We start from the raw sequence: 25,171 nt of genomic DNA, 5'->3' as shown, positions 1-25,171 counted from the left end.
GCGCAGAAGCGCGTCGCGGGAAGATGACGCGTAGCGCACGCACAGGAAGCCGTAAGGCCCAAAGAACTATAAAAATGCGCCCTAGTAGGCGGAGCAGCGGGGCGGGGCCCCCGGCTGTTCTGTAGTGACCCGGAACTGAGGCGGACCTTAGCTTTCAGTGAGGATGGGCTGCGGATCTCCAGGGAAACGAGAAGCGATCACTGATAGTCCTCTAGCCTTCACTGAACGCTCTCGGCTTTTTTCAGAGGAGATAAAAAATAGGAAGTGACGTCTGGGCCCGAAGCAGGCGGGGTTCGGAACCGATCTGCAGCTAGGCCAGGCCCGAGCCGCTTTCCCGCTGTGGTCCGGGTAGTCGTACCCGCCGGACCGGCCCCTATCTCCGGATCCGCTCGCCGCGCGGGAACGGGAGCGGGTGTCACCCCGCGGCCATATAGCGGGAACGCCTGTTCGGACACCTGTCGCCTGTGAGACGCCTTTCGCTTTTTATAGCACCTTTTCCCCCTCGTAGGACAATTTCAAGAGTTAGAAAGAACCGGGAGCCCCTGCGATTAGCTTCCCCTAGGGGCTGTGCCCACTGCATGCATTATACACTCCCTTCCTGGGAGTCTGGCTGGCGAGCCTTCCCACCCTTTCTCTCTTAACTCTTTCTCATCATCTCTGTCATTTCGGTTTTCCCTCTCCTGTGCTTTAAGTTTTGGCGTATCAACAGTCTTTGCTCCTCTCTGTAATCGAGTCTAGATAACCGTTCCCTCTTCATTTCCTGTTCTCCTGCCAAAGACTGGTAATTCCGTCTATTGAAACCTATTGTTCTATAGGGGCTCGCCAAAAAAAAAAAAAAAAAAATTAGAGGTGACTATTTTAACCCCATTTTAGAAATGACTGAGTCTCGGGAAACTCATGATTTGCGTGTCTGACACATCTAAGTAGTTGATGTTGAGAATAAATTACCAGACCCAATTAGAAAATATGAGGAAGAAAATGTAAAAAATTGTTCAAATTAAGATCAGAAAATACCTATGGGGCACTAGGTAGGTTTTATGTGCGGTGGCTCCTAAGAGTGATCTTAAACCAGGTGAGGGAAGTGGTACTCACCTTTAATCCCAGCATGCTTGGAAGGCAGAGGCGTGGCTACAAAATAAGACCTTGTATCAAAAGAAAAAAGTACTCCATGTGGCATTCCCCCCCCACCCCCGCCTTTAAAGGAAGCTTGAAAGGAAGTTTTCAAGAGAAAAGCGGTGTTAAAAGGGACACACGACATCCCCTGGGGGAGCTGGGTTGGAGGCGGGGATGGACTTGCGCTCAACCTACAGGTGCCTGGAAGAAATTGTTCTTTCCTTAGAAACAGTTCCCACTGAGCACTGAACTACCTTTCTGTTCCTGTTGCCTTCTGACAAATTGTAAAGACTTTCGTTATGCGATACTTTGTGTGACTGTAGTGGCTTCATCTCTCCCCTGGAAGTTTTGTATTCTTGGATTGCTGCCTATTTACTGACCTCAGTGATGGAGTTGATAGAGCAATGTATGTTTCTCAGGATTCAGGAGCTTTCTTTTTCCACTGAGATGAGTATTACCCACCCATTCTACTCAGAAGATTGTGATAAGGATCAATCTTTTTTTTTTTAAGGAAGTTTTTGAGATAAGGTCTCTCTATTAAGTAGCTCTAACTGGTACTATGCAGACCAGACTGACCTCAAACTCACAGAGATGTGCTTGCCTCTGCCTTCCAAGTGCAGAGATTAAAGGTGTGTGCCACCGCACCTGGCTTGTATAATATTACTTATATGTACGTTTTCAGGGTGTTACTATTTAGTATGACATGACCAGTTGATGTGCCCCTTTTGGAGGAGGACTATTTCTCCTTCTCTCTAGCGTTCTACCACACTCAGCAGGATCAGTCTTGTGAAATGGTTTTAAAACGCTGAACAGTGGTCATATGGTACCAATTCGTTTCTCTCTGAATTCCAAGTAATTCTGATCATCACACACTCAGTTCCCTTTCAAAATGTCCAAGGAGCAATATGCTGTCAGTTGAGAAAAATTAACTGGATCTTCAGTTCTTCCTGTTTCAAGTGACTGTATATTTGGGATTATCACATGTCCTGTGATACCAATCCATAATCTACGTATTTCTCATTAAAAGTTACATTAAGTTGCTTATGCTTAATCTGAACAAAAACTGATAAGTACACTTTCAATTCTTAAAAAAATGAATTTTGCAGGGCCAGGGAGGTGGCACAGTGGGTAAAGTCACTTGCTGCCAAGCCTGATGACTTGCGTTCAGTTCCTGAAACACACATGATAGATGGGAAAACCCAGTTCCTGAAATTTGTCCTCTTGATGTCTGCATGCATGCTGTGACCCGTGTGTTCCCACATACATGCAAACAAAATAGATAAGTGTAATAACTCATTTTTAAAACGAAGTCTGTAAAGTGCCTCACTGTCTGAATCACAGGTATCATAGGAAACGGTGCCAGTCAACCTGCCTAAAAGTTGGTTCTATCTCAGCTCAAATCGGGAAGACTTACAGAAATGGCATTTTTTTAAAATGAATCTCAAATAATGGCTTACAGTCTTAACACAAGAGTGTATTTTCTGTGGCAGCCTGATCTTTAAACATTGGGCACTTGTCAGCTATGAGATAGATGTGTTTGGGCAGTATTGGAGGTGTGCATATTCCCTGTGTCCTGTGCAAGGACCCTGTACACTAACAGCAGCATCTCTATTTATTTATTTATTTATTTATTTATTTATTTATTTATTTTTTGGATTTTTGAGACAGGGTTTCTCTGTATAGCCCTGGCTGTCCTGGAACTCACTCTGTAGACCAGGCTAGCCTCGAACTCAGAAATCCGCCTGCCTCTGTCTCCCAAGTGCTGGGATTAAAGGCACCACCACTGCCCGGCTAGCATCTCTCTTTATAAGTGAGACTTTCTTAGGGTCAGTAACTTGTACATATCACACAGCCAATAAACAGCAAAGCCTTGGTTCATAGGCAGATTCCCTACCTCTGAATATTGTGTGTTTTCTATTATGTAAGGAGGCTTACAAGAGCACTGTTTGGATGTGAAGTTAAAATGATCGTGTGTAGACATTTTATATAAGTTAATATACTACCTTAAATTTTCTAAATTTTTCCTTTCAGATATTTTAATATCCCAATTCCAGGAAAATACTGGATAACGCCCTTGAAAACAAAAAAAGAAGAAATCATGAAGAAAAGTTTTAATTATTAAAACCATGGCTACATCTGCAAATTTGGACATTGGGGCCCAGCTGATCGTTGAAGAGTGTCCCAGCAGCTATAGTCTCTCTGGGATGCCAGACATCAAAATAGAGCACCAACTGGACCCGAACTCAGATGAAGGATCAGCTCAGGGTGTCGCCATGGGAATGAAATTCATATTGCCAAACCGATTTGATATGAACGTGTGTTCTCGATTTGTGAAGTCCTTAAATGAAGAGGATAGTAAAAATATTCAAGATCAAGTTAACTCTGACCTGGAGGTGGCGTCTGTCTTATTTAAAGGTTGAAAGTTATGGTACAACTCCCTCCATCCACTTTCATTTGGCTGATTCCATTCTGTCTTCTTTGAATCATGAGATTCAGAGTTGAGGAAAAGCTTGAAAGTCATCTTTTAAAAGGATTTTCTAGAATCTCACAGAAACCCACATTAAATTTCTGTTGATATTTTAAAATATTCCTTGTCTAAGCCAGATTTAGTGTCACATGCCTTTAGTTAGTCCCAACACTTGAGAGGCAGAGGCAGGTGAGTTCAAGGCTAGCCTAATCTCCATAGTGAGTTCCAGGCTATCCAGGGATACATAGTGAAACCCTATATAAATAAATAAATAAATAAATAAATAAATAAATAAATAAATCCTCATCTGATCTTTATTTACAATTTCCCCAATTGGATTTTTCCTAATTGTATCCTTTTAAATGATAGAAAAATATTCCTTTTCTTGTTCAAAACTAGTCTAATACTTCCTGTTTCATGACTAATTTACATCAGATAGTACTGTAATTCAGTGATCTGTCAGCATGCTGTAGTTGTAGTTACTTTGTAATGATCTATTGAATATTAAAACTAATAGCAAATCAAGATTAATAACTTTCTTTGTAGTACTTACACTGTAATAGTAGCGACTAATATAAGTAATAAATTACTACCACCTGATAAACACTTGTGACCTGAAGCTATTAAACCTCATACATTTTTCATTTGAACATTAACACGTTTATTATACTGCTCTGTCATTAAAATACTATTTTAATTTGTTTTATTTAGCTGAGTGCAATATCCATACATCTCCTTCTCCTGGAATTCAAGTAAGGCATGTCTACACACCCTCTACAACAAAACACTTCTCTCCTATAAAACAGTCAACTACTTTAACCAACAAGCACAGGGGGAACGAGGTCTCTACCACACCTCTGTTAGCAAATTGTAAGTATGCACTTAGAATGTATCAAAATACTAGTGTAAATAGCTAATGCCATTACAAATTAGGAGTTTATGTCTGAAATATTGGTTTTATTAAATAAATATTCTAGCTTTGAAAGCTTAAGAGATACATTAATCTTTTTAATAAGTTAAAACTTTTTCATGTGTTTTTCAGTGTTTGAAAGTTTCTTGTTATATCTTTATCAAAACAAATGGTTTAAAATATTATTAAAACCTTTATAGTTTTACCAAAAAGAAGTGAGTTACTGTTATTTTTTTTTTTTACAAATTAAGGTATCAGTGATTTTGTGTTCTTACAGTTTAATGTTTTACTTATATAGGAACATAATTATAAATATAAACTTACATATTAGTTCACTGATCAAGAAATTATTGTAGTAAAAGATAAGTAATTCCTACTGAAACATTTCGTTAGCATATAGTATAAACATGAAGCCACCCTTTAAAAAACTTTGAATGTAAAGTTTCTCTGCCTAAGTTAACAAATATTCAGTGAAGCATGAGTATTTGAGTGAGAGCTAACCAGCTAACAATGAGATGAGAGTAACTGGATTTGAAACTATGACGTGAGTGTCTCTGGATTCTAAAGCCTGGTGAAATCTCAGTGTCTACTTTAATCCCTCCAGATTCATACAGTAGCAGTGAAGTCAGGAAGCTTTCTAATTCTACCTAAGGGCCATTTCCAGTTTACTTAAATGTGTGTGCCTCCACATAACACTGAAGGCAGTATTAGTTAACAGTGCAGCTCCCAGAGATTGTTTTATAATATTCCAACTGTAGAACTTCCCTGCTGGAAAAAAAAAAATACGAAGCTAGAGACTGTTCTCCCATGTTACAAATAAAAATGCTCAGTGGCCAGCCAGTGTTAACACGCTAACTAGTCTCAACTGACCTGCTCACAAATGTGCTCTCACCAGCCAAGACAGTCACACCTGTGTTCCCAGAGCTCAGGACACTTCAGCAAGGCATGAGGCACTTGAACCTATCCAGGTTACGGAATGAGACTCTCTTTAAAATTAAACTTACCCCCTCAAAAAAAAATCTAGCAAGGCCAGTGTTCTATTTATGAACTCATTCCTAATGTTATGAAAACCCATCCAATGTCAAAATAAAAATATTTAGGGAACTGCAGAGCTGGCCCAGTGGTTAAGAGCATTGGCTGCTCTTCTGGGTTGGATTCTCAGCACTTCCATGGTGGCCGTTGACACCACCACCCCTCTTTTGGCCTCTATGGACACTGCAGGCAAAATACTCACTTAGCATAAATTGTAAAAATACATGTATTTAGGGTTTAAAAGGCTGGGAATGTCAGTATATCCCTGTAGCTTCAGCTACTCAGAAAGTTGAGGAGAGAGGATTGCTTGAGCCTACATGCTCAACTTTGGTCTGGGCAACATGGTGATACCCTCTCAGGAAAAACAAGTTAGATCTTCAGTGTGGTCACTAAGGAAGCCAAAAGGAATGCTGTTACGTCGTTTTGAATCTCCTTCATAAGTTTGGAATCGGGTAGCATTTTAAAAATTAAGTACCTAAATCACACTTTAGGATAAATTTTGCCCAAAAATAATAATTTGCAGGAGTCATATTATGTGAGTCAGTTCTTGGAGAATACAACCTGTGATATTACTATATTTTGTTAGGCTTAAATGATAAGAAGGTGGGGTTTGTTTTGGAAAAGAAACTGGCTTCACCATGGGATAATAACTGTGTGACCCACAAGATGCACTTGAAGAATTTTATCATGTTGTTTCAGCTCTGTCTGTTCACCAGTTGGCGGCTCAGGGAGAGATGCTCTACCTGGCTACTCGTATTGAACAAGGTAATACCCTAGTTTTAAGTATTATATTTTGAATATTCATTTGAATTTATTAGAATTGTTATTGTTTGTTTTATTTTTTGTATAGGAAACTATAAAGACAAAAGAAGTTATATAGCCTCACCAAACACATAACCCAATGGGTAGCAAAAGAGGAAATTTTTAAGTAATATAAAGTATAAAATTTGGGGCTTTAGGATGGCTCTGAGATTAAGAACACTGGCTATTCTTCCAAAGGACCCAAGTCTAGTTCCCAGCACCCACACAACAGCTCAAGACTGTCTGTAACTCCACATCTAGGAGATTTGATGCCCTCTTTCTAGCCTCCAAGGGTACCAGGTACACATGTCATATGCATACATATATACAGGAACAACACCCGTACAAACTCTTTTTTGTAAATATGTGCACTTGTTTTGCCTGTCTCACTATGTTGTCCAAGTTGGCCTCAAACCCACAGTCCTCCTGTCTCAACTTTCTGAGTGCTGAGATTACAAGTGTATATCTCTACAACCCAGCTAGTTTATACTTTTTCACTATAACATATACTATATACTATGATTTCTATTTGATTTTTTTAACTATGCATCTCATTGATTACAAATGTGTTGCGGGAAGTATTAAAAAATGAACCCGCAGACTTCCCACGCTACTGCCAGCCACTCTATCCTGGCACAGTCCCACCAGGCTACTCTTTGCCTGCCAACTCTCCAGCAGGGCCCGGAGCTCCCGTGTTCCCTTCGCTGCCACGCCAGCCCCACACAACAGTCCACCCCGCTGTCAGTCACCACAACACCCATTTGCCTGGTAGAAACAAAACTCTAGAAGCTCATAATTAACAAGTCAGATTCATGTATCAATAAATTCTCAGTTCACAAGATGCCCACACAATAATTCCTGGTCCAATTGATAGTGATACAAGCTGCCCAACTAGATTAGACGAGTTATCCCAATTATTCTAACTTTATAAGATATTCATAACTACCTGTGGCTATTTAAAGCCACGCTGGTTCTGAATCATCCTGTCCTTCTGTCTCCATCTTGGCTCTTCCCCTCTCCGCTTTCCGTGTCTCTGTCTGTCTCTGTCTCTCTGTCTCTCTGTCTCTCTCTTTCTGGAACTCTTAGCTCCGCCTTCCTTTTCCCTGTCCAATCGCAGGCCTCCTGCTGCACTAATATTTAAATAGATTGGACAGGGAAATTCCTGCCACACAAATGTTTGCTGACCATCTTAGTATTTTTTATAAATATATTCATTGAGTAAATTTTCACCAGTAGATATCCGGGTCACAAACTGGATGACTTTTGTCGTGCTGAGGGAGGGTCTAATCAGCTCTTCAGCTATCCTAGACCAGTGAACAGAGCTACACCTATGCCTCTGACTTCTTGTTTTACATGTTAACCAGATGACTGGCCTCATGTTAGCGTTAGAGTTACAGTTTCCCCCTTAGACACAATGAGACTTAAATTCTTACTAATCTGTGAGTTAAAATGGTACCTCACAGTAATGTTGTTGAGATGTTTAGGTTATAATCCCTTTGAGTTTCCTTTTGTCTGAACTATCTACAGTATATTTATGTCATATAACTCCAAAATGAAGGAAGCTGACCTCTATTGTTTCCTGCATACAGTTTTCCAGTTTGTTCTTTTTATAGGACCTCTTCAGATTTTTAATCATGAATTTTTCTTCTTTGTTTTTGAGTTTTACATCCTGCTTAGAAAAGATTCTCTGCTCTAGGATTATAAAGAAACCATTCTCATGCTAGACTTACGTGATTTCCTTCTTTATAGTCGTTGATACATGTGAAATACTGCTTTTTAGTATAGTAAAGAGTAAGAAAACCGTTACTTTTATTTTAAAGTTAGGTGTCCCAATATTGTTTGTTGATTACAGGGAGCATGATCCAAGAGTCTTAGTTTTGTGAGACTTAGTTATATTTCTGTTTATATGTGCAAATATTAGGGCCTAGCGAGATGATTCAGAAACTACGATCCGATGCTGCTCTTTCAGAGGACCTGAGTTCAATTTCTGGTATCCACATTAGCTGGCTTACACTCATCCCTAATTCCAGAGGCACCTGATGCCTCTTGTTTAATAGCCCCCTCACTCACATGCACCCATATTCCCAACAGACACATAACTTTAAAATAGAAATAATTTTTTAAAAAGTAGAAATTTCATGTTCAACCTACCAAGTAAGTGTTGAGGGAAGCTGTACTTTGTGTAACTATTAGGCTACATTTAGGGAATAAAATGAAGTGGGAGGTGGAATTGTGACACTGTTTCAGATTATCCAGTCTTCATATCATACGAGGCACTGTGTGGAAGAGGGAACCTCACAGGCTGCAGTGCTAGCTGGAGGCCTTTGTGAGACGCTGAAGTTTTTAAGGATACATTCAGGTGATGCTAAGGGCTATCATATCTCATTTTGTTGTGATCTTTCCATCTGTGTGTTGAGATGACATTTCTACTAATCTGTGTTTTGCAGAAATAAAGTCACTTGCCCAGCACTAAACCACTAGAAAATGAAAGAACCAGGATTCTATCTTGGGTCTCCTGTCCCTGAGACCAATGCTGACCTAACATGATAGTATGTGTGATATTTATACTTTAAAGAATGTTCACCATAAACCCAGCTTTGTCGTGAGGCCCATTTTAACATGTCCAGACGGAAAGTCGCAACAGTACATCCAGACCTCAGCAAACAAAATTCAGCCTGTTGAACGTCATTGAGTCATATGTTTTTAGAACAAGTGTTTTCAAAGTGATATTAATATGTGGCTTTTAACTTAGATCACAAAAAAATGCTTTTCTTTTAAATAGAAAATGTTATCAATCACACGGATGAAGAAGGATTTACTCCCCTGATGTGGGCTGCGGCACATGGGCAAATAGCCGTGGTAGAGTTCCTACTTCAGAATGTAAGGAAATGCTCAGAAATTGTACATGTGTAGTTTCTTATGTTCAGTTAAGTCTTTAGTGCAGTATTTCTGTCTGCAGCCAACTAGACATAGTGGTGGAGGGCACAAGAGAAATACTGTCTAGTATTCCCATGGAACCGGGCTCTAGCTGGGAAAGCAATGGAATCCCCCATGAAACAGTGAGAAGCAGTTGATGTCCAGCCCCTCTCTGAGTGGAGCAGGAGCAGAAGCACTGCCAACAGGTCTTAGTGAAAGGGCTTCTTGGAGGAGCTGGGACTTTTTCCAGAGTGAAGGAGAATTGGATTGAGGCAGCTGGAGGGAGGAAGGAAGTTGGGCGTCAGGCTTTGGTAACAAGCATTCATCACGTTTGTGTTACTTCCTTATTAACCCTAGAACATGGCCTGACCTCAGTGTTAAACTGTATCATAGTCACAGAGACAGTGTTCTTGTTTAAATTGATTAAAAGTCCTTTCTGTTCACTTCATGGCAGGGTGCAGATCCCCAGCTTCTAGGAAAAGGTCGGGAGAGTGCCCTGTCATTGGCCTGTAGCAAGGGCTACACAGACATTGTCAAAATGCTGCTTGACTGTGGAGTTGACGTAAATGAGTATGACTGGGTGAGTTCACACACTGAACTGAAACTTGTGTAGTGGGCTGGACCTCAGGTGGGAAGTGCTGGCCTAGTGTGCATATCCTATGGAGGTATGCAACAGTCTCAGAGGCGGAGGCAGGAGGACTGAAGTCCAAGCTCAGCTTTGGCTCCTTGGCTGTTTCAAAGCCACAGGACTGCTTAAAGTTCTGTCTCAAAAAAATGAAATGAACAAATAAATACAATTATTGTAATATTTTTAGGATTTAATTGATTTCAGAGAAATATAAGCTTTATTAAGGGGTTGGAAGAAAAATGTACTTTTAGGATGAGCAAGTTAGTGTCATAAATCCAGTTATTTCTTATGATTTAAAACGTTTTCATAAAATATTAATATTGTTTTAAACTAGTTTTACATGCCCAGTTCCATAGCAGCATTTGATTGACTATTGCTCACTGAAAAATGCTGACAACACCAGGGCGGTGGTGGCGCACGCCTTTAATCCCAGCACTTGGGAGGCAGAGACAGGTGGATTTCTGAGTTCGAGGCCAGCCTGGTCTACAGAATGAGTTCCAGGACAGCCAGGGCTACACAGAGAAACCCTGTCTCGAAAAAAAAAAAAATGCTGACAACTGACAATTTTCCTCCTGCAGAACGGAGGAACACCTTTGCTTTACGCTGTCCACGGGAACCACGTGAAATGTGTGCAGATGCTCTTGGGTAAGCAGGGGAGCATAGTCCTTGTTCGGAAGAAGTCCTGTGAGCATGTTAAGTTGTCCTGTTAGGAGGAGCATACATACTATTGGGTTGCGTTACTCTGCTAGTGTTTGCCCGTGGATTCCCATCACCACAGGACTGCCCTGGGAGAGGCAGCTCCACCACCTCCATCCACCGCTGCCTGGGAGCTTTTGCCCCTCCTGCTCACAAGTGGTGTCACCTTTGACTCCACTGTTATGTTCTCTGTTTGCAGTGTCTTCATGTGTAACTTGTGTCTGGTTGTTTATGACGTTCAGCTACTCTAGGGATGTTTGGTAGCTCTCCTTCATCCCATGAACATGAACTCTGTAGATCCCATGCGCTCGGTACTTTGTAAGAGCATGCTGGCTGAAGCTCTGTCCAACCATTCATTCACATATAAGCCAGGGATAGACAGACATTCACATTTTTATTTTATTTATATAGGTTTTGCTGTTTTGTTACAGAAAATGGAGCTGACCCAACAATTGAAACAGACTCTGGCTATAATTCTATGGACCTAGCTGTAGCTTTGGGCTACAGAGGTGGTGAGTACTTTAGAACTCCTGGGTCATGTTAGGAAAGCTTCATATGTAGTAATGCCAGTGCTGCAAACCTTCTTCACTTCCATGTATAAACCACTGGTATTCTAACTGCAGACATAGGCTTTAGTGAAGTACAAAGGAAACAGATCCCGTAAAGATAGCTATTGAGTTCATTTATTGTGCTTTTTCATAAACTCACATAATCACTGGAATAAAAATACTGGTCAGGATTTGCAAGATTTTCAAAAATGTTTTCATAAAAAAATTATGTGACAGCATTGTACTGTGTAATAAAACCTCAGTACAAAAAACTCAGAAGCTTGGGCAGCTACTGAGTTAGGAACAGCCTTAATGTTCAGAATAACTGTTGGACATTGTCCTCAGATGATAATCAGTCCTAATAGAATAGCTTCGTTGTACAAAATCCCAGGGCTCAGTTGAATTTATGGACTGACTTTTGTTTGCTTGGTTTTGTGTCTCTGTGCTGTGATCTGAATGTCCTGTCCCTGTAGTTCAACAGGTCATTGAGTCACATCTGCTGAAGCTACTTCAAAATATCAAGGAGTGATGAACCCTCAGAAAATGACATCAGAAAATGTCTCCTTACTCCTTGGTCCTTAAATGATAGTTTGTTTACATGTAAATTTTTATAGTTTTGCTTGAGTGTAAATTTTTATCTCAGTTGCAATATTTTTAGTGAGTTTTAATAAATATTCCTCTGGATAATTCACTTGTTTATAATAAAATTAATCCTGATGTTTTTTTTAAATAAATGTGTTTTACTATATATTAAAATTATTAATTAATGTTTTATGGCATGTAACCTTTTATGGTACGGGTGGTTATGTGTCTTTGTATCAAGTACCACAATTTGACACTTTAAGAAAATTCCACCTTGTTTGTCTTCACCCTTGTATTAACTCTTTGACTTTGCACAGGGCTTTCTGTAAGTGTGTGGGGGAAATAATGTTCTTGTTGAATTAAAAAGTGCACAGTGTGATGGTTTACAAAATCATGTTGAAATAAAATACTTTGTTTGCATTCTAGCTCTTTGATTATATGCTTGTCACAGATGTCTTCAGGATTTTCAGTTTAACGTTTCTGTTCTGCAAATAGATCAACAAAGATTTATCAATGCTCATCTCTGGAAGTATACTTAGAATGTTTTTCTCTTACAAGTAGGTTTGAGAAGGAAAGTCATAAAAGAGAAGTGGGACGCTCTTACCCGACTAGAGGAATGCCATTAACTTGTCTCTTACTAAAATGCAGAAGAGGGAACCATGGACTAGAAAGTAATTTGATAGACTGTGAGGCTTGATTGAAGTAAATCCATCTGAAAAAATGGGTATTACATCAGTTGTAATCCATATAAACTCAATCTGGATAGTATAAGAGAAAGAGAACTAAGGGGAAACGGGAAGATGCCTTGGTGGGTGAGCACTGGCTGCTTTTGCAAAGGACTGGGTTCGGTTCCCAGCACCCACATGGCAGCTCACTAATCTGTAACTCCAGTTTTAGGGGATCCAGCAATCTCTTCTGCATGCATGTGGTGCCCATACAAACATGCAGACAAATGCTCATACACATAGGATTTTAAAAAGCTAGATTACAGGTAATGTTAGGTGAAAATGCTGAGTTACATGCAATGGGTTCTTTCCGATGGGACCACACACTGCAGGGTGGGGTGGGTCACTACAGTCACCTTGACCAGCAGAGCAATAATACTCAAGAGGAAAGAAGGTAGTTCAGGGGCTGGAGAGATGGCTCAGTGGTTAAGATCACTGATTGCTCTTCCAGAGGTCCTGAGTTCAATTTCCAGAAACCACATTGTGGCTCACAAGCATCCGTAATGGGATCCGATGTCTTCTTCTAGTGTGTCTGAAGAGAGCTACAGTATACTCATATAAAATAAATAAATAAGTCTTTAAAAAAAAAAAAGAAGGTAGTTCAGTTCAGCATGACTAAGTAGCCAGTGTTGATTCAAACTTTGAGAGTCTGACCCCAAGGAGTTTGTTTTAGGCATATTTAAGCACAGCACAATGTCACAATGTATTGAAAACTTCCCTGGAGATAATTCAATCCACGTGCACAATAAAGCTTCAGACATGAGTAAATTGAAAGTCTTTGTAAAGTCCATGTGACATCTTCCATAAAGATGGGTTCTATAGATAGGCTATATGTGACACCTTTTGTAGGTGCTATAGATGGACAAACTCAAATACAGGTCTGGAAAAGGAGAACAATAGTGCAGACTGTCTTAGCCAAGTCTCTTCCCAGCCTTCTGGGCAGATAACTGGTTATGCATCCCTTCCTTTGAGGGAACAACCCTGTGTATTTAACATTCCAAGTGCCCCTAGTGTTTGTCTGTGAGCACAAGGTTCTCAACACTTCCCACAATATACCACAACCCTCCCACTAATAGAAATCAACAAGATAACCAATGAGAAGCCATTAGATCTGCCACCTTGTTACATGATAATAAATTGAACTCAGCAAAGCAGTTCCCCTAGACTGAGGGCTGTCAGACTACTGTCTGTATATCAGCATCGAGTTGGAGGCTGCTTAGCACATCCATAGAGTTTCTCATTCAAGTCCATAGGCCACTGGCCCACAGATCTCACTGTATGCATCTCTGGGTAGCCTCTTCCCGTTTGAGCATTGAAAGGACATGCCTCCATTGTAAACATTCCTCATCACCAGTCTGGTTTTGTTAGGTTTGTGTGGGCAAGCACGTGTTGTGAATGTGTGAAGCTCAGAGGATAACACACGGGAGTCTCTCCTTTCATTGTGTAGGTTCTGAGCATTGAACTCAGACCCTTAGGCTTGGCAATAAATGCCCTGATTTTCTGAGCCGTCTCACTGACCCTTGCCCTGATTGCCTACATTCATACAACAATTTAACTTTTATGAATGACTCAAAACAGTGGGAATAAGGGTCCCAAATGGCAAGATATTGTTGAAAGGAGCAGGAGGTCTTACACAAACTGATGACTTATGCCAAGTATGTTTATTAAGAAGTACAGCATCATATACACTATTTTCAGGGATGAAAATAGCCAAGGTCAGTGTAGAGATAGATCAGAGAATGTTGGCCAGGAGACCACGTGATACCTCAGATTCAGCTACCTAAGTGCTGATAACCACAGCTCAGGGGGAAGAGTTAGATCTCCAGAAACCACAACCTTGACTCCTCTGAGGCACTGGCTCCAGCTCTAGACCGGCCTTGCCAAGTCCACTCCTGGACAAGGACTAAAGTTCCCTTTGTCCTTTCATCAGGGCCTCTGAGAAAGTCTTGGGTTGGTCTGGCCCACCACTTGTAAGCCTCACGTTTCTCCCACAAATCTAGAGCTTTCTGTGACTTAAGAATTAAGGTCAAAACAATGAGTTTCTGCTCAGCACTCTTCGAGACAACCACAGGGCTTCTGAAGCCTGAATGATTTGTTCCTCTATTCTGGGTTATGGCTCTAAACTCAAGAAATTCTTCCCACATTTTACCACCATTTCAGTTAATCGGCCTAAATTCATTCTTTTCTTCAAGGTCTGTATAATGTGCTAAGAGACCTCTGCCTTCTTTTCTTTTAATTTAACATGTATTTATTTGGAGAGATGTGTGCACGTGCTCACAAACATGCACATGTACCATAGCACACATGTGAAGGTCAGAGGACAAGACAACCACAGGAGTTGGCTCTCTCCATCCACCAAGATGGAACTCAGGTGGTCAGCCTTGGCAGCAAACACCTTTACCAGCTATGGGGTCTGTCTGATAGCTGTTCAAGGGATGGTGTCCAGGGGTCTATCACTGTTGTCATCAGGGTGGCGGTGGTATCTGGGACACCCTTCTACAAGACACCCTTCTATTAGGTTGACATTTAGAGGTTCTGGGCCTTACACAGAACCTCAGCTGTACTTCCAATAAAGGCAGGAACAGAACTGAGATGGATCACTCTGTGTGGTTTGTCAGTGCCTCTCCTGAGAGTAAGAACTTATTTCAGATAACAAGGCTGTTAATGAATCTTAGACAACTTTCCACAAAAATGCATACATACTCTCTGGACTCTTAATCCTATCAGCATTTCACTTTTGGGAAGGCTGAGCATCATTTCTAACCAGTTAATTCCTCTTATTTTCTTCATAAGCTAGTCAGAATAATCTTCTTTTAATATCATTATAATCAAGTTTGTAAATACGTTGTAGAGTTAGGGAATACTTCACACTTCAGTGATAGATAAAGACCTATGTCAATATAGACATATATGCTCAGAGAGCCATAGGTTAGGAAAAATGTCAAGAATTCTATCTCCCTCTCTCTGTGGTGATGCTGATGGTGATGGTGATGGACAGGGGTGGGGAAGATGGTGATGATGATGGTGATGATGATGGTGATGGTGATGGTGATGATGAGTTCGGAATATGGGGCTTTGCAGATGCTTTTGCCCAGCTGTTTGAGCATGACTCTTTTTTTCAAATTGTTTTTGTTTTAAATAAGATTGTATTTTGTCTCTACAAATACTTGGCCCCAGCCCTGGTTTATGTAAAGCTAGCCTGATAGTGAAAGAAAGTGAAGAGTGTCTTTAGGGAAATGGAACTGGAATCAACCCACAAGAGATGAAGACAAGGATGTTTTGACACAGAGCATTTCTTCCCCACAACTCTTTTCTTTAGAACATGACATTTTCCCCCTTTTTTCTCCCTCCCCCCACCCCCCCACCCCCGTAAAGATTTCTTTCTTTGTTTTGTATATAGTGTTCTGCCTGCATGTATGCCTGCAGGCCAGAAGAGGGCACCAGATCTCATGATAGATGGTTGTGAGCCACCATATGGCTGCTGAACTCAGGACCTCTGGAAGAGCAGTCAGTGCTCTTAACCACTGAGCCATCTCTCCAGCCCCCAAACATGAAATTCTTAACTGACTCAAGTTTACATGTAGACAAACAGACCAACCCGGGCAACTCAAAGCCAAAAGCATCAGTAAGTAGGATTCTCTGGCACCTGCTACTAGATATCCGGTGTGCATTCAGCCTGATTACCAACGGTCAGATCACAAAGGCGGGAGAGATGGCTCGGAGGTTAATATCCCTGATATACAAGCATGAGGACTGGAGGTCAGAGGCCAAATTCTATGTAACAAGTCCATAACCCCACCTTCAAAGTGGGAGGAGACTGGAGGATGACTGGGACCTCCTGGCTTGCGGCCCAGACAACATGAACCCAAGGTTCAGGGAGCGACCTTGCCTCAAATAGAAGTGCTGATAGAAGACAAAACTTGGATGGGGCCAGTGGTGGTGCATGCCTTTGATCCCAGCACTCGGGGTACAGAGGCAGGCAGATCTCTATGAGTTCAAAGCCAGCCTGGTCTATAGACCAAGTTCCAGGACAACCAGGACTACACAGAGAAACCCATCTCTAAAACAACCAACCAACCAAACAAACAAACAAAAAAACAACAAAAAAGGAGGCCACCTGGCATTCTCTTCATGCCTCCTTGCAAATATATAGGTATGGACGCTCCCCTCCCCAACCACAAACACACAAAAATGTGTAAATATACTCACACAGAGACACACACACAAGTAAAGAAATAATCTTTTTCAAAAAGCTAATCCCCCATCACTTCACCACTAATAGAGAACAATTTCAAGAATGTGGGCAAAGCTGAAAGACAAATACAAAGCCTCTGAGGAAGGCAGAAAGAACTGGAACCAGAAAAGCTAAATGTCATCTGCCCCGTGGGGGGCTGTCTGCTACGGTCATGGGTATGTGTACAGATAAGGAAGCCGGAGAAGCCCATGTGGTCTCAACAGGCCAACGCCGTCAAACATTAGCAGGTGACCTTTAAACTGTTCCAGCATCATTTACAAAAGGCTACAAAGGCACCCTCACACAACTGAGCTTGTGACAAGTACTGCATTCTTTTCGTGATAGGAGAAGAAGCCACTAAGAAGTTAAAACTAGCCGGATGTTGTGGCGTGTGCCTTTAATTATCCAGCACTCGGGAAGCATGGATCTTTGTGAGTCTGAAACCAGCCTGGTCTACATAGTGAGGTCCAGAATAGCCAGAGCTTCATGGAGAGATCCTGTCTCAAAAGAAAAAGAAAAAAAAGCAGCCTCTGACTCAGTCTTCGAGAATTGGGGTGACAATAAGATAAGATCACTGAGCAGGCTAGTGATGGTCCATGCCCTTAATCCCCCCACACCTCCACCCCCATTCTCCAGGAACAGAGGCAGGTAGGTCCCTGTGAGTTTGAGGCCAGTCTGGTCTACAGAGTGAGTTCCAGAACATCCAGAAGTAGAGAAACTCTGTTTTAAAGCAAAACAAAGTTCACTGGTCTTATACAAACCTAGCTAACATCCAGGAGGGACCTAACTGCATTGAATGGTTCATTCCCAAGCTATAGAAACTGTTTCTTTCTCTTTCTTATCATATGTGTATGGATATTTTGCCTGTATGCATATATATGTACACCACATGCATGCCTGTTAACATGGATTCCCTGAAACTGAAGTTACAGACAGTTGTGGCCTGTCCTGTGGGTGCTGGGAATCAAACCCTCGGCCCTGGACAAGAGCAGACAGTGCTCCTAACTGCTCAGCCATTTCTTCAGCCTCCAGAAACTGCTTCTTTACAAATAAAAGCTCAGTCTGTGACCTTTAACAAACACTGACTATTGAATCAGATTCTGTTTTTCCAGATAATCCTCTGGGGGCCTTTGTTCCACATGACATTAAAAGAACATGTCACCATGATCTGTTAAGACTTCGGGCAAAGCATGGCTGAAGTTAAGGAAATCACCCTGGTAATTAATCTCCCTTCTTTCATCAGCTGAGGGATAAACTATCACAGATGCCATGAAGTGTTGGTGACAACGGTCATCTTACATCACCTGCTTATGAGACTGAACAGTGGGTTCAGAGTCACCTCAGGAAAAGAAGTGGCAAATGAGATCGGCAGAAAAAAAAAGGTTATGGTTTTTAATATGTTTGATCTTTATAAAAATAAATGCCTGGGCTCTTAAGGAAATGTAGTGGGTGGTTTGAACCATACGGCTGTAAGGATTTTCAAAGTTTGTAACCTGAAATTTTCTTTAGAATGTCAATTAGCCTCCTAGGTGGATAAGATTTTGTTGAAATACTTTTTAACACTTTCAATTCTGTTTTAGCACAAACTGTTCATATGTTCTTACACAGTTGATAGATGGATGGATGGACAGATAGATGGTAGATAGATAGATAGATAGATAGATAGATAGATAGATACATACATACATACATACATACATACATAGACAGATACATAAGATAGATGCTTTGTTAGGTTAAACCATTGAGTATTTATATATCTAGTCAGAGATAAGGAATCCACTCATATCTCCTAAAAGATTTGCTGTGTGAAAAATAAAATGTTTATAAATCTGATAATTTGAAAAAATACTTTAAAAGTTCTCCACAAACTCTGGCTATTATAAAGGCATAAGTATTCTTTTAAATATCTTTTTTTGTGGCAATTCTTTTCAAATTACTTGCCTAGTGACAGTCTCAAAAGTTCGCCTTCTTACTGATAAAATTCCAGATGCTATCCATAATTTCTTCCATTTGTATTGCTTATAAATTTTCATAATGTATGTATATTTGTTTTATAACAGGAAGTGGCAGTAGTTAGGCCTAGAGTCCTAGAGCTGTCACCTCAGCTCCATGGGAGGCTGAGGCAGGAGAATTGCAAACATAAGGCATTCTGGGCTATAGGATGAGTTCAAGTCCAGCCCAACACCTTAGTGAGATCCTGTCCCAAAAGAAAGAGGAAAAAATGGCTGAGTTTATAACTAGATATTGGGATGCTTGCCGGATGTGTCTAAGGCCCTAAATGTAATCTCGAATCCTGTAAAAAGGAAAATGTATCACGAGAGATATGAGGGGGGCTGTAACATGATGGAAAGGCTCGTAGGTGTGAGTGAATAAGAGGAGGATCCAAAGAGAATGGGCCAAATGCTCACAGTGAACTTCAGAGGGTTGTTGTGTCGTGTGCAGAGCTTCCTCTTTGGGGAGTAAAGTTCATCATATTGGAGTGGAAGAGCTAAGACGCCAACCGTGTGCAGAAAGAATATGACCCAGCCTGGAGAGATGCTCAGTGGTTAGAGCACTGGCTGCTCTTGCAGAGGACCTGATTCAGTTCCCAGCACCCAGGTCAGGTGACTCACACCCACCTCTAACTCCAGGTTCAGGGCATCCAGTGCTCTCCTCTGACCTCTACAGGCACTAGCCTGTACAGACATGCAAAGTACACATATATAGCATATAAGATAAAAAAATTTAAAGAATAACCATTAAAAAATAACATAGGAGTTAGAGAAATGACTCAGAGTTTAAGGGCAGTTGTTGCTCTGGCAGAGGACCAGGACCCTTTCCCAGAACCCACATGGTGACCCACAGTGGTCTGTAAATCTAGTCCCAAGGGAGCCAATGCCCTCTTTTGACCTCTGAGAGCGCTAGACACATATGTGAAGCACATACATCCATGCAGGCAAAACACTCATACACATAAAATATTAGAAATAAACCTAAAAAACATTCTTAAAAAATATGATCCACCTGTCATTTTCTTCACCCATGACTGGAATTAAGAAATGCCTTACTGTCTGTGATCCCATGGTCTACTGAATTCAAGCTGGGATCAGATTAAAATGTGATTATTAATCTGGGACAGACTTTTCCAAATTCATTTCCTGCTGAATTCTTTTAGTAACATGAGGACAGTTGGTCCTGTGTGTGTACAGATCTGAATTCACAGATTCACTCAACTACTGTAAATAACCAAAATAATCAAAATTGCCTCTGTATTGAACGGGCACGGACTGTTTCTCACTTCTCATGATTCCCCACCCAGTGCAGCAGCAACTACTTGAGCATCCTTCACACTGCATCATCTAGAGATGACAAAGGATATGAGAAGATGTGGATGAATCACACACAGACAGTGGCACACATTACACAAAGGACTTGAGCATCTGTCCATTGGGGCATCATCTTCAAGGGTCCCTGGATTTGGTCCCCTGTGAACGCACAGGGGAAGCTATGCAGAAAACACCATGATACGTTTATTCTCCAAAGGGACAGATTCACTTGTGTTACTGTGCAAGCATATATCACTGTATGAGCATATAGCATCTGAAGCAATTAGATGTTTCTATATTTTCCCTCACCCCATCCAGTGGGGACAGGTTGTATTGAGATATGTTACATCTCCCAGAATCCACTTGTGAAAAGCATCGTAAGTACCATTATAGTGTTCAGTCCATCTGTTCCTCATGTCTTTTCCATAAAGTTTCAGGAGATTCCTCTAGAGGTCATTAATTCTTCAGCATGCATTTATGTAGCACATTACCCCATGCTAGAGACCCGGCTGGCTCTCAAGAAACTGTGGGGTCAACAGCAATGATATGAATCTGCTTCCCAGGTGATCTCCCCTGAACCTAAAACATCATATGTTAACCAACGTGGGGCTCCTCAAACGTTAGTCCTTCTGCTGTGGGAGCACCTCATGGGAGCACCTCTTTACAGACCAATAGAAACCTCCAGTTCTTGGGAGAACCAAACTAAGGACCATAGAGTGGTGGACGCAAGTTCCATTCCAAAGGGAACTGGATCCCAGCCTGGGATTCACAGTGAAGTTTTGGGGGGAGGGCTGAAGATGTTGCCCCGCCCCCAGTCCCCATGATACCTACAGGTGATCTAATCTAACTAACATGGCCCGTGATTAACCTAGAGAGCCTGATAAAATCACAAGGGTGAACCATTGTTGTAAGGGCAATAATTCTGACAGATGGGAGTGGTACAGTCCTAATTACACTTGCCTCTCCCATTACTACCCAGTCTCTCCAAAACAAACAAACAAACAAACAAACAAACAACAAACCACCTAGTGATTTATCCTTTGTGTCTGGCCTGTTGGTATCTGTTATAATTATTTTGAAAATATTCCCCTCCCAGTCTAAGTGGCAAGATAAAGAATTTCAAAGCACCAAGTGTGCCTTTTGTGAATTAATAATGCGCTGTTAGCTATGGATGCACATTCTTTATTAAGAAGTCTAAAAGGCAGAGCCCGCCTCTAACGCACTCACCTTGCTTACCATCTGAGGGGTCCTGAATACGGAGCATACCAGTTTGTACTAATGAAGGCTCATGAGCTTGCTTGCTGTTTTCTTCTCTAGGGGTTCCTAGGACAAGGAGCAGTGTTCACCAAAGCCCCAGCCTTCTGGGATTCATGGCTGCCCACAGGATTCATCCACAAGGCCAGGTACTGCCTCCGGTGTGCATGCCCTTTATGAAATCCCCTCTTCCTGGGGTGTCCCAGAGTTTGTTTGTCACAGAGATGGGAAGCAAGCGATAATGAGGCCGTTTGCTGGTGGCCTAGACTTAATGAGACCCAGCTTCTGAGCTCCTCAATTGTTTGGGGAATGGTTGTTAAGACTTTAACAGCGGGGGCTGGAGAGATGGCTCAGCGGTTAAGAGCACTGACTGCTCTTCCAGAGGTCCTGAGTTCAAATCCCAGCAACCACATGGTGGCTCACAACCATCCGTAATGAGATCTGATGCCCTCTTCTGGTGTGTCTGAAGCCAGCTACAGTGTACTCATCAATAAAATAAATAAATATTTAAAAAAGAAAAAAAAAGACTTTAACAGCTCACCTACCGGCTGAGTCAGGGTTTAGCGTCACCGACTTCTCTGGAGATAAGTCGCTTTCTCAAACATCCTAGCTCCTAGATCACACACCTTCATTCACAAAAACTCCAAATAGAAGCTGCCCAATTAGTTTTTAAGGTTGTATTTTATTTTAATTGTGTGTATGTGTATGTATGTAAGAGTGTGCGCATGCAAGTTGCTGAGGAGACCAAAGGAGGGCATTGGATCCCCTGAAATTAGAACTATAGGCAGTTGTGAGCCACTCCGTGTGGCTGCAGGGAACCAAACTCTAGCCATCTGCAAAAGCAGCATGTGCTTTTAACCACTGAATCACGTCTCCAGCGCTGACAACCCTCTAGTGGTTACTGCTAGTGGAGGAGCAAGGGGTCTATAAGCCCCTCTAAGTGAGCGAGTAGCCAGCCCCCTACCCCTAAGACCTCCAAGCGCCAGAATCTGCCCACAGAACACTCTATAAGCCAGAACTGCTGGACCTATCACCTCCAGATGCAGGCACGAAGCTCCACCCTACAGAGTAAAAAGCCGTGCTCAGGGCTTGAAATCCCACCAATCCCCACCCTGGAAAGCTCCGCCCCCAAGAAACCCTATTTGCAGTCTGGCTGCCATTCAGTTCTTTGCCGCTTCTCTCCCAAGCAGAGGCAGCCACGCTCCTGTGTCTTTCCCAATGAATGTCTTGTATGAGGCTTGTTGTGCAGTGTGACTTTGTGGTTGTTACTCCTTGGCTCCCAACTGCCAGGATACCTTTCCCCTCGGAGCTCTAATGCTTCCAAGAGTCGAAAAAGAGTGTGGGGTTAGCCTCTAGGTACTGGAAATATTCCAAATCCTGTCTTGAGTATTGATTACATGGAAACATGTGCAAAGTCAATCAATCATGCTGTATACATGATATCCTATAGATATTTAAGATAAAACCCTAAGGCATTCGTAGGGAGTCATCCCCCATCACCACTACACCCAGAGAGCATAGGCACCTTTGTGGTAGAGTCTTGTGTGGACGGTTCTTTCTGGAGTGCTACAGTGGAGTAAGAGTGAGGCAGTATTAATGTAACCGTTGATCTTCCTGTGTCAGAGGCAAGGAAATGAATTAGTGTCCAATGTTGCTCCGAGGAGCTAATAGACTCACACCATGTGGGTGAGCCAGACGTAACCTAGTAACTCGCCTGCTGATAGATATTTGGGTTATTTCTTATAGATTTTATCACTCCTCAAATATTGTATTGATGCAATTATGTTTTTGTTTTGCTTTTTTTTCCATTTTTTTTGTCTTGATGGGCCTCCTTGAGTGTCACGTAGCATACAGACACACATGTATACACACGCATTTTTTTAAAAACTAAATTTTTAAAAATATATAGTATGATCCAAGCAGGAAAGTGGTACATTTGAACAGGTCTTTTTGCATCTCCACTTCCCTTTAAAGGAGCCAAAAAATTCTGGGCTTCTTCTATGGTCTCTCTCTGCTAGCCTCTAGATAGCAAGTATGCGACCTAGGCTTAAGTAGTCAGGCATATCAGGCTCTGAGTTTTTAAACACAAGGTGCTGGTCCAAAGCACTAAGAAGTACGAAATTAATGTCAGTGACTACAGCGAGCCCAGCCTTGGGAGCAGAAATGACACACTAGCTGTGATCCTGACCAGTAGGTTTGGGGACATGGCTTGATGGAAACTGGCTCCCTGTTCTGGGTCTTCCTCCAGCCCACTACCATAGAATGCCTGGGACTTTTGTGAACCCTCAACACTTAAAAAAAAATTTTACTTGTGTTGTTCTTAATTATGTATACATGTGAGGGTATGCATATACATACGGGGTGCCCGACAGAAGTCCGAGAAGATCCCCACGAAGCCAAAGTTACAGGCAGTTGTGGGCCGCCCAAGGTGGATGCTAGGACCCAAGGGGGCCTTGGCAAGTGAGTCCATGCTCTTAACCTGTGAGTGTTTCTCTAGCTCAGCTTTTCAATCAGTTTCTTCTCTGTTTACCCAGAGTTGTTTCTGCTGATAGGACTGTTGACAGTTAAAGACATAAGGAGGGTGTTCCTCTCCCAGACTATGTGTCCTACGTCGACACCTGAGGATCAAGAGTCCTTAATGAAGACAGTTGCTTCAGGCTTGATCACATTTACTCCCCCTTTCAGCTCCCCTTCCTTCGTCTTCTAACTTGTTACATACTCACATCCCTCATTGGTTCTGTTGTGTCAGGAAATGTTCATGAACCTCAAAAAGACCATCAAGGAGTCAATTTTGATGTAATTGTATTGGGGTCTCTTTATTCAAGTTCAAGCTTGGGATACACTCCAACCGTGACACAGCCTAGTTTTAAGCAAGTTTTTATAGAGGCAAGAAGGGGTCATCTAACCTGGTACACATCTGATTGGGTCATTATGGCCTTTAACATAATTAGCTGGTGTTGGGATCCAAATTATAAACTTAACTTTTGATTTTTTTTAAATTGGTGTTTGTTAGGAAGTGAAGTGTCAGAAGCCGCCTTGTAACCTGAGGGTGTAGATTTGTTGGGAGGTAACCTGGAAGCTGGTGCTAGATACTAGATTTGTTGGGAGGGTAACCTAGAAACTGGTATTAGACACTGACTTGTTAGTTAGCTTAAGTTTAACCTTAGGTCAGGTTCTCTAAGATGAAGTCTAAAGCCCCCCAAAATTAGTCTCTCAGTTCAACATCCTCTAACCCCACCCTGAGAGGACCCCCCCCCAAAACAGCACAGCTCCTCTGCACAGGCCCGGGGTCAACCCACTTTTTCCTAGGACTGAGGATTGACTATAGAGCCTCATGCGTGGGAGGCAGGTACTCTACCACCGAATCACAACCCTGGTCCTCCATTTTCCTAACTATAGAGCCCCTTAAATACTAGGGAATAAGTTGCTTTTGGAACTACATGATATTCTTTCTGGAAAAATATGTCCAGAAGCTTGTTGGCACTATTCCAGCTGAGCCTGACTCCTCCTCCCTGAGACCTGGGATCCTGAAAGGGTTTTTTTCTCTCTTCTCTGTCATCTCCCTGCCCCTCATGTCATTTCCTTCCACAATTCCCCAAGCTTCTCCTGAGCACTTCCAAGGATGAGAGAAAGTGATGGATTCTACACACACACACACACACACACCACAGACACACACATACACACCACACACACACCACACACTACATACACACACACCACACATACACACACAAACACCACACACCACACACACAGACACACACACACCACAGCCACACACATACACACCACACACTCCCCACACCCACACACACACATGACACACACCACACCACACACACACACCACAGCCACACACATACACACCACACACTCCCCACACCCACACACACACATGACACACACCACACCACAGCCACACACATACACACCACACACTCCCCCCCACACACA

General features: G+C 42.0%; 1 protein-coding gene across 2 annotated transcripts; it reads left to right on the top strand.

The window, feature by feature from the left end:
• The first annotated feature begins 65 nt into the window (after positions 1-65).
• On the top strand, positions 66-12,118 carry Ankra2 (ankyrin repeat family A member 2). Of its 2 annotated transcripts, XM_028790196.1 has the most exons (9): positions 66-464; positions 3,145-3,528; positions 4,292-4,450; positions 6,222-6,287; positions 9,106-9,203; positions 9,694-9,819; positions 10,446-10,512; positions 10,995-11,075; positions 11,585-12,118. In XM_028790196.1, exons 2-9 carry the CDS (start codon positions 3,240-3,242, stop codon positions 11,638-11,640), a joined length of 942 nt encoding a protein of 313 aa, XP_028646029.1. In that variant the 5' UTR covers positions 66-464; positions 3,145-3,239; the 3' UTR covers positions 11,641-12,118. The 2 variants fall into 2 exon arrangements, with proteins under 2 accessions (XP_028646029.1, XP_028646030.1); XM_028790197.1 differs by lacking the exon at positions 66-464 and having other exon boundaries at positions 3,340-3,541.
• Positions 12,119-25,171: the final 13,053 nt, after the last annotated feature.

The sequence above is a fragment of the Grammomys surdaster genome, unplaced genomic scaffold (assembly GCF_004785775.1).
Source record: "Grammomys surdaster isolate TR1022 unplaced genomic scaffold, NIH_TR_1.0 125876, whole genome shotgun sequence".
NCBI classification, from domain to species: Eukaryota; Metazoa; Chordata; class Mammalia; order Rodentia; family Muridae; genus Grammomys; species Grammomys surdaster.
This window is presented reverse-complemented; position numbering and strand designations above follow the sequence as displayed.